The sequence below is a fragment of the Giraffa tippelskirchi genome, chromosome 2 (assembly GCF_054371585.1).
Source record: "Giraffa tippelskirchi isolate mGirTip1 chromosome 2, T2T-mGirTip1v1.2.pri, whole genome shotgun sequence".
Classification (NCBI taxonomy): domain Eukaryota; kingdom Metazoa; phylum Chordata; class Mammalia; order Artiodactyla; family Giraffidae; genus Giraffa; species Giraffa tippelskirchi.
This window is the reverse complement of record NC_137276.1, coordinates 50081980-50097755: the sequence shown is the minus strand read 5'-3', so window position 1 is coordinate 50097755 and position 15776 is coordinate 50081980. Positions and strand designations below refer to the sequence as shown.

The 15776-nt window shown below is 44.9% G+C and overlaps 1 protein-coding gene across 2 annotated transcripts in view; it reads left to right on the top strand.

Moving 5' to 3' along the window:
• WDFY4 (WDFY family member 4) overlaps positions 1-15776 on the top strand; it is a 226034-nt gene that overhangs the window by 151895 nt on the left and 58363 nt on the right. For both annotated transcript variants that reach the window (XM_081561673.1, XM_081561666.1), the window contains exons 43-46: positions 2697-2845; positions 6377-6497; positions 9581-9666; positions 11144-11206. In XM_081561673.1, the coding sequence (XP_081417799.1) occupies positions 2697-2845; positions 6377-6497; positions 9581-9666; positions 11144-11206 (419 nt within the window). The remainder of the gene's footprint in view (positions 1-2696; positions 2846-6376; positions 6498-9580; positions 9667-11143; positions 11207-15776) is intronic.

The window sequence follows — 15776 nt, the reverse complement described above, 5'->3', positions numbered from 1 at the left end:
CCCTGCTGTTGGCACCACAGAGTCTGGGCAAGGGTGGGGCATCACAGGGACAGGAGAGGCCAGGGAGGTACACAGGCCTGTGTACTCAGGCCCCACATCCGACCATGTGAACTTGAGGATGAAGTCTCCTCTGTACAAAGGCGTAAGAGAAGAAGATTCAACAGCTTGGCCTAGGAAGCATAAACACCCTCCAACAATGCTGGTGGGAGTGTGAATTAGTGTCACCTTGCAGGAGCGCAATCTGGCACTAGATCAGAATATAAAATGTCCACATCCTTGACCTGCAGTTCTTCTTCTAAGAAGATTTACTACAGATTTACATATGTGTTCAAAGTGACCTATGCACAAGGATTGTAACTGCAGAATCACTTGTAACGTTAAAACATTTGAAAACAAATCAATAGAGGGTTGTAGCACATCCATGCAAACTAATGGTCTGTATCTTTTAATAGAAGTGAGACAACTCTGTAAGAGGTGATTTGGAAAGGGCTCCTAGATGGCCTATTAAAGAAGACAACCAGATGCAGACCAGTAGCTGTATGAATATGCTATTTGTGTAAAAAAAAAAAAAGATTATATGTATAAAACAAACTGTGTAGGCACAGAATCTCTTCAGAAGATTTTACTGCAGGAGAGACAAAACTTTTCCTCTACCCCTTTAGAGTCTCTTATTTAGGCTACAGCATTGAGTTGACAGAAGACAGATTGACAGGAGAAGTGCAGACAGATTTTAATTTTACGAGTACATGGGGGCTTTCCAAGGAACACGAAGACACCTAAGGCCCTCAGGATCGGAGCATGCCTGCTTTCCAGCTTCACCAGCCACACTGCCCTCTCTTCTGCTTCCCAGATCTGCCCTTCCTGCCTCTGTGCTCTGAGATGGATATTCCTGTTCCATGAAATTTCTTCTCCCAGCCTTGCCATGACTACTCATTTCCATCCTCAGGTCTCAGAGTTTGTCTGAGACAGTGTCCCCTCCAAGTTTCTCTCTGCCTTATATCATTATCAACCTATTTTTTTCCCTTCTTTCAATGCATATCACAGTTTTTGATAATGCATTGGTGGACGTGTCTTCCCCCACTGGATTTTAAGTCCCACGAGGGTAGGGTTCTTGTTTATCTTGTTTGTCCCTCACTTTGGCTAAATCCCATTTGAAGTAGGGTGTGAGAACTGGTAGGCAGGGCTGCTTTCCAGGTTTCACAACTGCTGCCCCATCATTGCTCCCAAAAGTGAGCAGGGAGCTTAGCTTTAACCCCAGGTTTTTTCATTTACCCATCTTTGGTGAGATTCTTATCTCTGCATCCTCTTTCTTTTTCATCTCTAAATTAGACTAGTAAAATTTTTCTTTCCCAGTTGTAAGGATTATGCGTAAAAGATTTACAATGTTATGTGAAAGTGTTAGTCACTCAGTCATGTCCAACTCTTTGCTACCCCGTGGACTGTAGCCTGCCAGGCTCCTCTGTCCATGGGATTCTTCAGTCAAGAATACTGAACAAGGTAGCCATTCCTTTCTCTAGGGCATCCTCCTGACCCAGGAATCGAACACGGGTCTCCTTCATTGCAGGCAGATTCTTTACCGTCTGAGCCACCAGGGAAGCCCAATGGTTATATAATAGGTTTTTTTTTTTTTTTTTTAAGTCAGTTCTTCTTTTGTATAGCTGGAGTTAGCACAGAATTATCCCGAGAAAATGTTGGCCTTGGTCTTACTCTGGTTTCTTTGAGCTCCCATCACTGAGAATTCATGTATTCTCCTACTCATTCCTTCAGAGATTCATTCTATGTAAGGACCCAACTAGTCCTTACTTAATGTGGGACTCTGGTTCATACCAAGACATCATCCCAGGTCAGTCTCCCCAGAAAGCCAACACTGAGCCAGAGATGTGCAGAGTGTGGGTTGCTGGATGGGGTGCAGAATGTGCACCCTCACTGCAGTTTCAGCCAGGCCTCGGCTGAGTCCACGGGAGCTTAGAGTGAATGAAGGCAAAGGACCCAGTCCTTTTCCCTCTGCACTGACCCGTTGCTGGGGAGAGATGACCACTGAGACAGGGACATGACACATGACAGGTATTCTCTTTAGCTGAGGGGATTCTGGGAAACTGCCAGCATCTTCAGCTGCTGCGAGAATGTGCTTGAGCCAGAAAGAAGGGATCTGGGCAAAGCTGTTGCCTCCTCTGCACATACCTTGGAGCAGCCTTGGCCTCTGCAGACAGTAGTACCAGTCTTGCAGTTGTGGTTCTAGGCAGATCTGGTTCCGGTCCTGTCCTAGTCACTTTCCAGCTATTTTCTTGACAAGTTTCTTCACATCTGTAACTGAGTGATGCTTCAGACCTCAAAAACTTTCCTCATTGTTTACTGAGGAGTGTTTTGCATGGTTGTAGAGGAGCTTAAAGTGAGAGGAAAAATGTCAACATGTTCAAAATAGCAATAAACACTCATCCACATGCCTCAGTGAGATACGGTGGCCTTGGGTAGATGAAATAATGAATCAGGGTGTTGGGTGTAGAAATCCCACTTAGACTGTGCAGAGCACAGTCAGCTGCACAGAGCAGTGCAGCTGGGGGCAGCAGCTCTGTCATTTACAGGGGGCTACTCTCACCTCCCTCAGTGGGCCACCAGACACTGCCCTCCTGCCCTCCTTAAGAAGTTGGGCGTGTTTCTCTCATGCATGGCCTGACTCTGGCACTCTCTCCCTGCAGGTGACACAGAAGTACTCCCTGGTCATCGTGCAGGGCCACCTGGTCTGCGAAGGGCTCCTGCTCTTCGGCCAGCAGCACTTCTACATCTGCGAGAACTTCACGCTCTCACCCGTGGGTGACGTCTACTGCAGCCGCCACTGCTTGTCCAAGTGAGTGCCCCTCCTCTCCTGGCAGATTCTGCCCCGACCCCAAGCTGCCTTCTCAGCCACCCCACGCCTATGCCTCCCAGCTTGTTCTTTCTATGGGCTCAGGTTTGGGCCTGAAACTGAGCCATGAGATGAAACAGAAGAACCTGAAGGCATAGGCATCAGGATTCCCCAAAGCTAAAATCTGGAGCAGTTAACCATACAGCAGCTCCTCAGGTCCTCCTTCTATGAAAGGCACCACAGGACAAAAGAGATCGCTCTTTAGGGTATTTGGATAATAGAATCCAGTCCCATCAGCATACTTATTCAACAACTTTTTTTTAAATTGGAGTATAGTTGATTTACAATTTTGTGTTAAATACTGCTGAAAAATAATGTATATATATGTATAACTGAGTCAACAACTTCTTGCTTGTTCATCCTTATGCAAGACATCAGGCACTGCCTCTTTATCCCCACAAGGCCCACAATACAATCAGCAGCATATACAGGTTCTTTTGGAAAGAGTTTGGAGCACACTATCATCAAGGGACAAAATACATGTTATGCGAGGACTCTTCAGGGTTCACACTTGGGAGAGATGATATGTGGCTGGTATGGTGAGGGACAGCTACTTGGAGAAGTGAGCTAAAGATTTGGGTCTTGAAGGATGAGTGAGATTTGGGTAGAAATTTGAAGTCATTTTTATACCAACTAATACCAGAGATCTTTGGCAGGAAATTCTGAGGTTCTTCTCTAGGATCAAATGTATTGGTAGTTGGTGTATTTGGGTTCAATCAGCCCTTATTGAATAATTTTCTAGTGTTTATAAAGTACTGCATTCAAAACCAAATTGATTGTGTTTGCACTTTTGCTAGTTATTGTCAGTTGTACGTTTTCATCACTTGTGAAGAAATTTAGATGCCAGTTTCTTTTCTAGTTAGCCAAGGCTCAAGTGATGACAGGATAACCTCTTAGCCCAGCATCTCTCAAGCTAAATTACATTAACTCACTTGGAGGACTTGATAAAATAAACTTCTGGGACCCGCCATCATCCCAGTTTCTAAGTTGGTAGATCTGGGTTAGGGCCTAAGATTTTACCAAATTTGCATCTAATGCTCATGCTACTGGTCTGGGACCACACTTTGAGAACCACTATTTAAGACTATTGACAGAGGAACCAGAGTCCTACCTGCCAATAAGCAAGAATTTTAACACTCAGGTGTCATGTTATTTCCAGCCTATGTGAAGAAGCAAGAATTTAAGGATTGTGGAAGGATAGCTGTCAGCCCACCCTCCTTTGATTTAGGTTTGTTTCTAAATGCTTGGCCTTCTTCTCTCTGCTAACTTCCATCTTTTATCCATACTAAATGTTCACCGATTGCAGTGAATCTTCTTTGCTATTTCAAGGCAGGCACATAATTAATACTTGGCACACTCATCTCATTTTATTGCTCATGTTTTATTGATACTGATCAATATGGACAATGGGTCTGCAGACTCACCTTTCTGAGAGCTGATGAAAGCTTTCCACTCCACCTATATGCATGGAGTGCCCATGAAATGACTCACATAATCCATTGCTTCACTCTCCACCTCTGGTTAGTGTTGGATAAGATCTTATTGATTAGATAAATTGTGTTTATGAGGTGCATATAATCATGATCCAATTGACTATATCTGCACTTTAAATAGAAACCCAGTTGTTAGGTTGGATGTACTCAAGTCTGGAAATGTCCTTTTCTAGAATGCATGTAGGAGAGTAGTGAGAATATTTAACTACCTTAGAATTGCATAGGTAATTTTAGTCACCATACCTCAAAGAAGTGTTTGTTAACCAGACAGTGTTTTCTCTCTGAGCCCTTGTCTACTACCAGAAAAAAATGCTGGCACTTGTGGAGATGTGGTTCTCAGAGATGGGCCATTAGATCATGTGAGATCAATGGAGATTAAGTCTTATTTTGACCATGGAGATTAAGGAAGATAAATAAATAAGCCAGTTAAAAATAAAGCTAAGTCAACTCTGAACTGTTTCTCTAAAAGACTGCCATCAATTTGAGTATAGTTGAGCCTTAGACTTTGAGAGAGACTCCCTGAGGTACCATAAAAACATCCCAAATAAAACTCAAGAACACTGCCAATCCTCCAGCAGTTATTGGACTCAGGTACTTTGTAACTTTCCTCAGAAAGCAAGACCCTTTCTAGAAGGTTACATTTTGCTTTGAGAGAGATTCCTTCTTGGCTGAATAGGGTAACTGTGTTTTCTGTGTAACTAGTTTTCTGGGGCTGTTTTACAAAGTATCAAAAACTGGGTGGCTTCTTAAAAAAGAGAAATTTATTATCCCTCAGTTCTGGAAGCTAGAAGTCTGAAATCAAGGTGACAGCAGGGCCGTGCTCCCTCTATAGCTTTAGGGGAGGATCCTTCCTCGTCTCTTCAAGCTGCTAGTGTTTCCTGGCCACCCCTGATGGTCCAAGGCTGTAGACACATCACTCCAGTCACATGGCCATCTTCTCCCTGTGTGTGTCTGTCTCAGTGTCTAAGTTTCCCTTTTATTGGAGGATACTAGTCTTACTGGATTGGGATCTATCTTCATGACCTCACTTTATTACCTCTGTTATTTACCTATTTCTAAGTAAAGTTACATTCTGAGGTACTGGGGATTAGGACGTCAACCTACATCTTCTGGGGGACACAATTCAATCCATAACAGTGGCGGCCAAGCTCACAAGATGTAGCGTTTGATTCATTTTGTGGGAATCCAAACCATCCAACTGGCTTTTTATGATCGGTGCTTTTAGTCAGCAGTTTTAAGCCATCAGCTCTCTGTTTAATTTCATCAACAAATACTTATTGAAAGTCTGTCTTATACCAGCACTGGGGTAGACTCCACAGATACACAGCTCAGTCAGATGAGGGCTGAGTCTGGTAAAGAGTTTCCAATTTAGCAGATGATTTGGGTGTAAATTCCAGGTATAAACTGGTCATTGGATTTGTCCCATACAAATGTGGGACAAATCAAAGTATGTTTTAATCTGAAATCCACTTCTATTCCCAAAGACCCAGTCAATCAATATCATGATTATCATTTAGTGTCCTGTGATTTCCCTAGTTAAGAATATCACATTAAAAGTTACACTATGACCATGTTGTCCAAGACCGTGTTGAACAGGGACTGTGAAGTGGAGGCTCTTCATCTTTTTGCCTCATGTTTCGGGAACTTGAAATTTGTCCATACCTAACTACACATCTCTTTCACTTTTCCCCCACTGCATCACCAACCCACTTCTGACCCCGATACCCAGAGAGCCTTCTCACACTTACGCTCTGCACCCTGTGTCACTGTCTGTCCTGAAGGTGATCCCTTTGCCTTGTATCCCCTCCTCTGGTAAAGCCAATGTCCCATATTACTCCTCAGTGCAGGGTTGACACAGACAGGGTTTATCAGGTCAGTGGGTGCTGGACCATCCCCCAATGTGTCTCAGAAACTCAGGTTCAGGCAGGTGAGCAAGCCCCCACTGGACACCCTCTCATTGCACGCATTGCTTCCTTTCCAGCATTAGCGACCCATTCATCTTCAACATGTGCAGCAAAGACAGGTCCTCTGACCATTACTCGTGCCAGCGCCACAGCTACGGTGATCTCAGGGAGCTCCGGCAGACGCGCTTCCTTCTGCAGGTAAGACCTGGGAGGGGCCCGGAGGAAGGACCATCCCTTCCCCAACCCTAACCCTAAGACCTGATGGTGGTTTGGGTGCCATCGAGGCCCCATCTGAATGGGAGGGGCACACCTCCTTGACCCCTTCACCCATGCACAGGCCAGGGCCCTTTGGGACACCTGTGAATCCCCCTGGCTTGTGTGAGGCTGGTCCCCTTGCTGGGACAGAGTTCTGCCCTCTGCTTCACCCTCTCCCCAGTCCCTGCCATTTGGCCACTGGGCCCTTCTCTCTCTTACCATGTCACTTAGAATCCAGCCTCTTTGCTTTATTTTCCCCTTGACATGCCCCAGAGCTGCCTCGGAGACTCGGGAATACAGGATGGGGCAGCTCCATTGCCTGATGGCAGAGCTGATGACTGAAAGTTGAGCGCCAGTCTGCGCTGTTCAGACCGCGGGGACACCTCCTTAGGCTACTGCCTCTACCCTCTGCCCTCCTCAAATCTTCATCTACCTTCAAGCTCTGTCATTTCCTGGGCCAGGTGATTTAGAGATCTCCCGATTGTCCCCTCCAACCAGGATCCCAGGACCTTGTCTGGTGCATTCAAGGGCTCATCCGGCTGCTAAACAGAGTGGACTCCTTCCAGAGGCAGGGTTCTGTTGTCAGTGAATCACAATCAAATACTTCTCATCCCTTACTTTGGAGGCAAACCACCTGGTTTAAAAGCATCACCTCAGTGGTAAAGGGAGGAAGAGCTCTGGGGTTCCCACTGGCCTCAAACACATCTTGCCCTCAGCAGTCTAACCTCTGTAATAGCAAAGATGCAAACTGCCCAAGGGCCTCCCAACAACTGGCAGAGGAAGAGATGAGGGACCACCCTTGTGGGAGGGGAGGGGCCCAGACCCCTTACCCCATTCTCTTTGCAGGGTCTCTATTCTGCATGGGCCAACAAGACAATGCTTGGTCCTCTGGAACAGAATAAGTGTACCTTTCATTTGTAAACTTCTTTGTCCCTTGACCCTCCTGCTGGAGGCCTAATTGTTATTTATATTATTATTATTCTCTGAAGCTAAAGCTCAAGGGAGCCTTTCAGAGGGCCTCATTCTAGGGAGGATCAGCTGCCCACACAGACAAGGATCCAGCAAACTACTGGCTCTGACTGGCTCTTTCCCTCTCCTTCCTTCTCTGCTGCTTTTGCCCACAAAGCGTTGGTTCTCATTTTGCCAGCCCTCAGCGCCCTTCTCAGAGAGTGAGCCAGAAAGGGGTGGGTGGAGGAGGCCCTTTGCTGATAGTTCTGACCAGTGCCAGCATGGGCCCAGTCCTGAGCATGGCTCTGCACAGTCGGGCACCTCTGGGCTTCCATTTCTCTCCAGTGAACAGGCCACCACCTCTTGTCTTTTCCACTATTACATAATATAGCACTTAGCACATTTTGGGCACATAGCAAGTACTCAAAAATTATTTTTTTTTAGGAATTGTATGTCTATTTACAGGTTATACATAGTAGCAACTAGGCATCAGTAAGTGAGTGTCTTTCTCCCCAGTAAAAGGACATTGTTTCCAGATGGTTGGTTAGCATGACAGTGGTAGAAGACAGAAGTGGGAGGGTGTGTGAGCGTGTCCAAGTGGGGCTTGGAGAGCTTCATGTGCAAGGCCCCCATTTGCCCAGCCCTAGATTCTCCCAGAAGGAAGTCAGAGCCTGGGCACTCGAGGTTGCTGAGGCAAGTCATGGACTCCATAGATTCTATGTTCATCATCTATTTGCACGTTATTTATACTTCTACATGTAGAAAAAAAATCTGAGGCTCTTACGTACATCTGCAGAGCAGGAGGGTGCTGCATTATCATTACAGATACTTTTCCCTCTGCTCAGAAGTCTAATGAACTGGACTTGAGAACTCGCTTCCAGCCAGAAAGGAGCAGGACTTGACTTTTGTTGGATGCAGCACCCCATCTCTGAGTCTGACCCTCACCCTCCCCATTTCTCCCGCCATGCTCGGACCTCACTTCTCCCAGGCCCTTCCTCAAGTACTGAATATTCTCTACCTGACCCTACCTCATCCCTGAGCTTCATCCTGTATGTGGGCTCACTCTGTCACTATTCCAAGTCTAAGAAAGGAAAAAGGAAGGCAGGCAGGTTCATTTAGGTGTTAACAAAATACCCTTGAAGCGACATTGCTGTGTCAGTGTGGCCACATCAAAATGGCTCAGCAAAGTGGATTTGGCAAAGCCTCTGTGCCTCAAGTCTGCAGGTCACCATAGGATGCTGCCCAGATTAAGGTTTGCATCCACTCACTCAACCAGCTCCCCTAGTGTTTCTGGTAAGATGATCCTTCACTTTAGGAAGTGAAACCCTTGACTCAGGAGTAGAAGTGTCTGAAGATGTCATTGGGCACTTTCCTCTCTTTGTCCCCTCCTCGCTTTTCCTGTGAGTTGGGCTCTTGTTTCCTTCTCCAGTCAAAGGAACTCTGAGGTCTCCTGTCCTCCTACTTACTCTGTGAAGACTCCAATTCATCACTGTTACCAAAGTCTTTACATCCCTTATAGGAGGTTGGAAGGACTAACTAGGAAGTGTTGCCTTTGTCAACCTAAATAAAGAGGTAACTGAGGCAAGCTTGAATTTACCAGAAATTGAGTTGATTCAGGAATAACAGGGGAATAACCACTGAGGAAAGGCAGGCTTTCGTGAGCTACAGGCTAATGGGTTCAGGGTTTGAGGTCAGTTATATCTACTGGCAAGGAGTACAAGGTAGGTGTAAGTCCAAGCAGTAAGTTCACTGGTTTGTGGACAGGAGAGATTCTCGGTGGATGTTCATTGCTCTGGAGGTAAGTCTCCATCTTCCACCAATTAAGCATCTATTAAATCAATCTCTCAGTTCTGAAGTTCTGTTTTCCAGAGGACACATGCCTGAGATTTGCCCTTTCATGTCTCTGGGTCCATTTTAGACTGAAATCCTTCCATACCTGACATAGAGTCCCAAATGGCCCACAACCATGGCTCTGTTGCATCAGCTATGGAGCGGGGGAGCAGGGCAGGGGGCAGGGGAGGGAGGTCTCCATCCATCCTAGGAAACTTCAGAGCAGTAAAAGGGGTTTCTCTTTATAGGACATTGCCCTGGAGATCTTTTTCCAAAACGGATATTCCAAGTTTCTTGTCTTCCACAACAGTGATCGGAATAAAGTCTTCAAAAGGTAAGGGTTTGAAAATCCTCCGCTGAGGAGACTGATCATGAACCAACGGCAGAAGAACCGCTCTGTTCTCCAGAGATTGTTCTCCACCCACAGTGAGCAGGATTTAGGTTAGACATAAAAAAGAACTTACCCCACAGAATTCTTGAGTTATGGAACAGAGTAAAGAGAAAACCATAACAGCTCCTTCTCTCAATCCTGGAAAACAGGCTCTATTTCATGAACTGAAGTAATTTGGGACAGTAAAAACTGAAGGAAGGGGAAAAAATGTGCAGACACAACATATTTAATGGGTCTTCCAGAATTTTCTGGCTTTATTTTTTAATTTTCCAAGTAAATTTTTTTTGGCTTAATCTTTCTTTTTGATCCCAGTTGCCAATTTTAGTTGCTCTGACTTCATATTTCATTGGAAATAATTCCTAACAACTGATTTCCCACTTCTGCACAGAACATCTTTTTTTCTTAAAGAGAGAAGTATACTGTCTTAGTTTAACTGAACGTTCTCCAAAGAGATTAATCGATCTAAGAAATTTAAGCTAGAACTTAAACTTTATATTTATATTATTAAAGTTAGAGATATGTGGATGTGCAAAGAATCTAGAAGGGGTCAAAAGGTAGGTTCCTAGCCATGAACAGATGACACAGAAGCTGGGTTAATAGAGGAGTGGTCATATTCAGTTCCACTTGGGGCTAAAAGTCCTGAGGTGAGGTGAGATTTGACATCCCTGGCCTGCATGTTTCAGGCAATTTTGTGCTCAGAAATTCTAGCCTTACCTTCTTGCTGGCCCTGGCCTGTCACTGGCATCAGGACCAGCTGCTGGGTCCCAAGGACAGGGCCAGTGTGGAGAAAAACAACTCTTGCAGAGAGGCCATCTGAGCCAGCTCTGGGCACATCTCCATTGACTGTGATTCTCCCTTTGAGGCTCTTCCAAGGACTGCTATTCCATTGCCTCCCAAAAAGTCTTCAAGTTCCATTTTAAACCAAACTGAAGAAGTAGACGGGCAATGCTGAACCTCACGTTCATGTTCCCTTATGATTCCTATGTACTACACGAAGTTTTTCACAGTTGAGCTAGAAGTCTTCTACATCCATAGCTCAGGCAGTGAATGGTACCAACCATACCCCACCCTTGTTCAAGGAGCATTAAAGCAAGATGGCACCTGTCCCTGGAGTACTGCAGTGGTAGCTGAAATCAGCAATGGAAATGCCTGTGCCCAGCCCAGAGGAGGTCTCTAAAACACATAATTTTGATTGCAACTATTGTTTGACTGTTAATCATTGCTGTTATTTAGGCAAGAGCATCTAATGGCAGAGGGTGCTAACGGGGTGCCTCAGAAGTACACCCAGATCTGGGGACAGATGGGGTTCACTGGAAGGGAAAGAATGAACCTGATCTCTAGCCTGCTTCTGAAAATGTTTTCCTAGTGGTGGAAGGGTCCTGACTCTGCTGATAGAATAATCCTTTCCCTTTTTGTCTAGCTTCTGCTCTTTCCAACCCAGCTTGAAAGGAAAAGGCTTCACGGAGGACACGCTCAATCTAAGGTAACAGGTATAGGGAGGAGGCCAGCCATGTGCTCTGGGCAAGGTGTTGGCCTTGCTCTTATTTTCTTTATTTGCCTGATCCTCCTACTAAGAAGGCATGCAGAGGGCACATCAATCTGCCTGCCACTTAATTTTTCACCCTCTCTTCCCCATACAACCTGTATCCCCCTGTAGTTCCTTCTGCCAGTTAAATTTCCAGAGACTTGAAGTCCCAGGTGCTCTGTGGCTTGTTCAAACCAAAATGGCAGGAAGCTGCCCTTTGCCTGTGGTGGGTGTGGGCAGGTTGCCCATAGAAGTGTCAACCTAGGCCCGACCTTGGTGTCAGGGCTGCATGTTGGGGTGTGAGCAGTCCCAGGTCTGTCCTTTCTATCTGAGACTCTGAAATCTCAGAAGATAAATAAATAAATGTATGGTGATGTGCGAATCAGACACTAATTTGTGAATCTATGATATGGAGCATCTTTAAATGCTTACAGCCCATTCCCCAGGCCCCTCTTTACAAGTACCATGTTCTCTGGAAGCCAGTGCTGGATCGGTAGGTGCTTTTATTTCAGTTAAGAAGGGGAATAGGAAAAGGATGGTGGTTGCTGGTTTTCTCTAGGATTATGTAGGCTTAGGGCCAGGGGGAGTTGTGTTCAGAATATTTATAATGACTATGGAATGGGTGCCATCGAGTCATTCACAATTATGTATCCATGGCTTGTTATATCTGGTGCTTGTTGCTTGACAGAGGAACATGCAAAATACTCAAAATCTCCCCATTTATTGTGTTTACATTCTTATGAGAAAGAAAGCAAAATGAGTGAAATGTAAAGCATATTAGAGAGTGATATGTATAAAAACTAGTGGTTTTGAAAGCATAGGAGGGTTTGAAATCTTAGGAGGATAGGGAAAGCCCTCTTCAAGAAAGTTAATATTTGAATTAAGACTTGAACAAAGTGGGGAGACAAGTTATTCAGATAATTGAAGAAAACATTGTAGGCCAGAGGAAGAGCAGAGCAAGGACCTCAAGGGTGGTGAAGTGGGCTTGGCTGGGGCCACACTGGTTGGGGTGCAGAGAGTCAGTGGGAACGGAGATGAGAGAGGTAACAGAGCTCACGTAAGCCTCAGGGGCTCACGCTAATGGTGTCAGCTTTTACTCTGAGTAAATGGGAAGCATTGGAGGAATCTTGTGACCTAACTTATATTTTCAAAGACTTATTTTGTCTGCTGTGTCGAGAACAGAACACAGTAGGTCAAAGGCAGAAGCTGAAAGATTGGTTAGGAAACTCTTGTAGTAATGCAGATAAGAGATGATGATGGCTTGGGTTGAGGTGGGTGGCAGTAAAGATAGTGTGAAGTGCTCAGATTTTGGATATATTTGGATCTGATTGAAGGTACATCTGGTGGGATTTGTTGACAAGTCAATTGTGGGTGTCTTATATGTATATGAGAGAAAGCACTTAAGGATAAGACCAAGCATTGGGGCTTGAGCAATTGGAAGATGAAATGGGGAAGACCACAGGAAGAGCTACTTTGGGGAAGTAGTAGATATCAGGGGCTCAATTTTGGATGTGTTAATTTTGAGATGCCTGTCAGCTATCCAGGTGGAGATGTCACACAGGTCATTGGATGTATGCTTTGAAATTCAAGGCAGAGATGCTCTGGAGAAATATATACCTAAGCTCGTGGAAGACGAACTTTGACAAAATGAGGAAACTGGAGAGCTGGTCCTCGGTTCTGGGATCACCCAAACATATAGGGCACATGGTGAGGCTGTGCTTCTATGGCCAGCCATGGGCTTAAGGATCAACCTGATTTGGGCTCATAGTAAGTGTTCACTATATTGTAATTCCTTTGCTTAGTTTTAGAATCAACTGCTGTGTATTTTGGGCGTGTGTACGGAGCAATTGATTAAATACAGGTATCTGTATTCTCAACACTTTTGAGTCTCTCCCAGCCCTTCTCCTATCAGCCAAAGGGTGCTTTCATGAGTTTCAAAGGGGAAGGCAGTGGTGGCTCCCAGCCTTGGAAAGCCATGGCTAGCCATTGCCTTATGCCTAGAATGAACTTGGCCATTTTTTATTTGGATTACCAAGGAAAATGCCCAGTCTGCACACTGAGTCTTTAAAAATGCCTAGCTGCACTGTGGACACTTTAGCAAATGTGAGCTTCTCTTCTCTGAAGGAGGTGCATGGTCCATTCTGTGGGTTTTCACCTGGTCCAGGATGCTTAGCTATCCTACAGGTTTTTTTATCTTCAACCCCCAGCTCTTCATAACTGGCTTGGTCTCACTAGAGACCATCTCCCATGTATAGGAAACCAGATCTTTTGGGTACCAGAATTTTGCCTGGAATTTCAGTGACAATGGCTACCTCCATATCTGAATTCCAAGGATGGTCTACAGACCTGGATCACAAATGAAAAATATTGGATTGGCCAAAACATTCATTCGAGTTTTTCCTTAAGATGGTGCAAAAAACCCAAATGAACTTTTTGGTCAACCTGCAAAACCTAGGGTAGCCTGGGATCCGTAATCCATCTCTGTCTCCCCATTGTACAAAAGTAGACCATTCTGAAAGCAACATGGTGGCATAATTAGACATCTGTGGGGGCCAAGGCTCTGTAGGCATACAGGAGTTTCCAACATAAAGCCAGCTGGATCCCCCTGGACATGTGTCTGATGGCCAGAAAGCTCCACGATGTTAAACACAGGCAGGCTGTGGGCAGATGTGAGAATAGCTGAAGTTACAGGGAAAGGGAAGCTAGTAGGAAATAAACATGTGAAAAAACACACATCTTTATACTTAAAGGTATCTGCATCCTTCCACAAAGGGCTGGAAATAGTTTGAAAACGAAATATGGGGTATAATGATCCTTTACAAATTACCCCTAAACTCCTTTAAAGGACAAAAACATAGATGTGATATCAGATACCCAAAGTGATCTAGCTTCTCTAATTGCCCTGAAACTAAGAAAACCCAAGCAATTGTGCTAGGTTACATCATTTCCCAGTGACAGATAATAAGAAACAGATGGTGTGAGGTACATCTTTTTTTCTGGAACATACTTTCCCTTGGCACTGATAAATAGGGTCATGGATAACAAAGAAGGTAATTCCCTTTTTTATAAAAAATGAATAAAAAGCAGTGAAGAATATAATTTTCTATATTGATTCACTGAAAAATAGAGCCCTAACATTTGGACTTCTTTCTGTACAGACATTTCTTTGGGATGCTAACATGATCTGGCTCAGTTCCATTGCTTTCCGGTGACCTCAGCTCCTATTGAGCTCAGAGTTTACAAAGCTCAGAGAAATACAAGGCCCAGATGCCTATCCAGCTCTTTCTCTTTCTCAAATCTCTGTTGCACACTACACACATCTTTGAATGGGCTAGAGACATCCTTCCACAGCCATGGCCCCTTCCACAGCCATGGTCCCTGAGGTCTGAAATATTCACTTGCCACATCATTAAGACAAAAGTGTCCCTGGGCTAGAGGAAATTGTTGGTTGTGAGGCGGGGCTTATATTTGGGGCCTTACTGTATTCATAAATTCTGAAAGGTTTTCTCAATTTTATAGCTAACTTAAATGTAATGGTTAAGATGAAATTCATTTTTTGGCAAGAAGTTCTGCAGTTGAGTAAGTAGTGTCCTTAATAGATTTCCTTTAATGAATGAGTTCCCTTTGTAGATTATCTTTGACACATAATGAAAGGGAAAGAACCTAGAAAACCAAACGTAAGCAGCTATAAATCCCCATAAGAAGAGGATCTTCCATGATAATTAGGGCATCACTGTTAGCAGCCTGGAGGCTAAATTTCAAGTACTCCATGTTCCCATTTCTGCCACTTCAGTCACTGATGACCAACTGGGAGGCTGAGAGTCTGTAATGTGCATGGTTACTTTGATAAAGAGAACTTCAGCTCCATCACTGAGTGGAGAAACATGCTCCATGGGTGTCTTGGCAAAGCATAGTCCTAGGAGGGCAGTAGTAGGGGCTGCACAACTCAGACCCTGGGGTTAGAACAGAACTGCTAGAATGAGAGGTGAACCAAACACCGTGGGGGAATAGCCAATGCCCTGGCATTGTGGAGCTTCTCACATGGTTGGCTCAATAGGCAATGGGCAGTGGAGTCCAGTGACCAGAGGTGAGCTCTGCCTGGGTCCTGCTCAGACCTTGTTTTGGGCCCCATTTTTGTTGCTCCTTGTCTTTATTGATCATATTTCTTCTTAGCTGTATCCTTATCCATGCATGCAAGTGTGCTAAGATGCTTCAGTCATGTCCGACTCTTTGCGACCCTATGGACCATAGTCTGTCAGGCTCCTCTGTCCATGGGATTCTCCAGGCAAAAATACTGAAGTGGGTTGCCATGCCCTCCTTCAGGTGATCTTCCTGACTCAAGGATCAAACCCAAGTCTTGTGTGTCTCCTGCATTGGCAGGTAGGTTCTTTACCACTAGTGCTACCTGGGAAGCCCTATCCTTATCCATGATCTCAGACCTATTTTGAGGCAGAGGTCTAACTGAAGTCCTTCTCTCTGCACCAAGCCTGGCCCCTTTCTCCAACCAGCTTCACCTGGTCAACTGCTC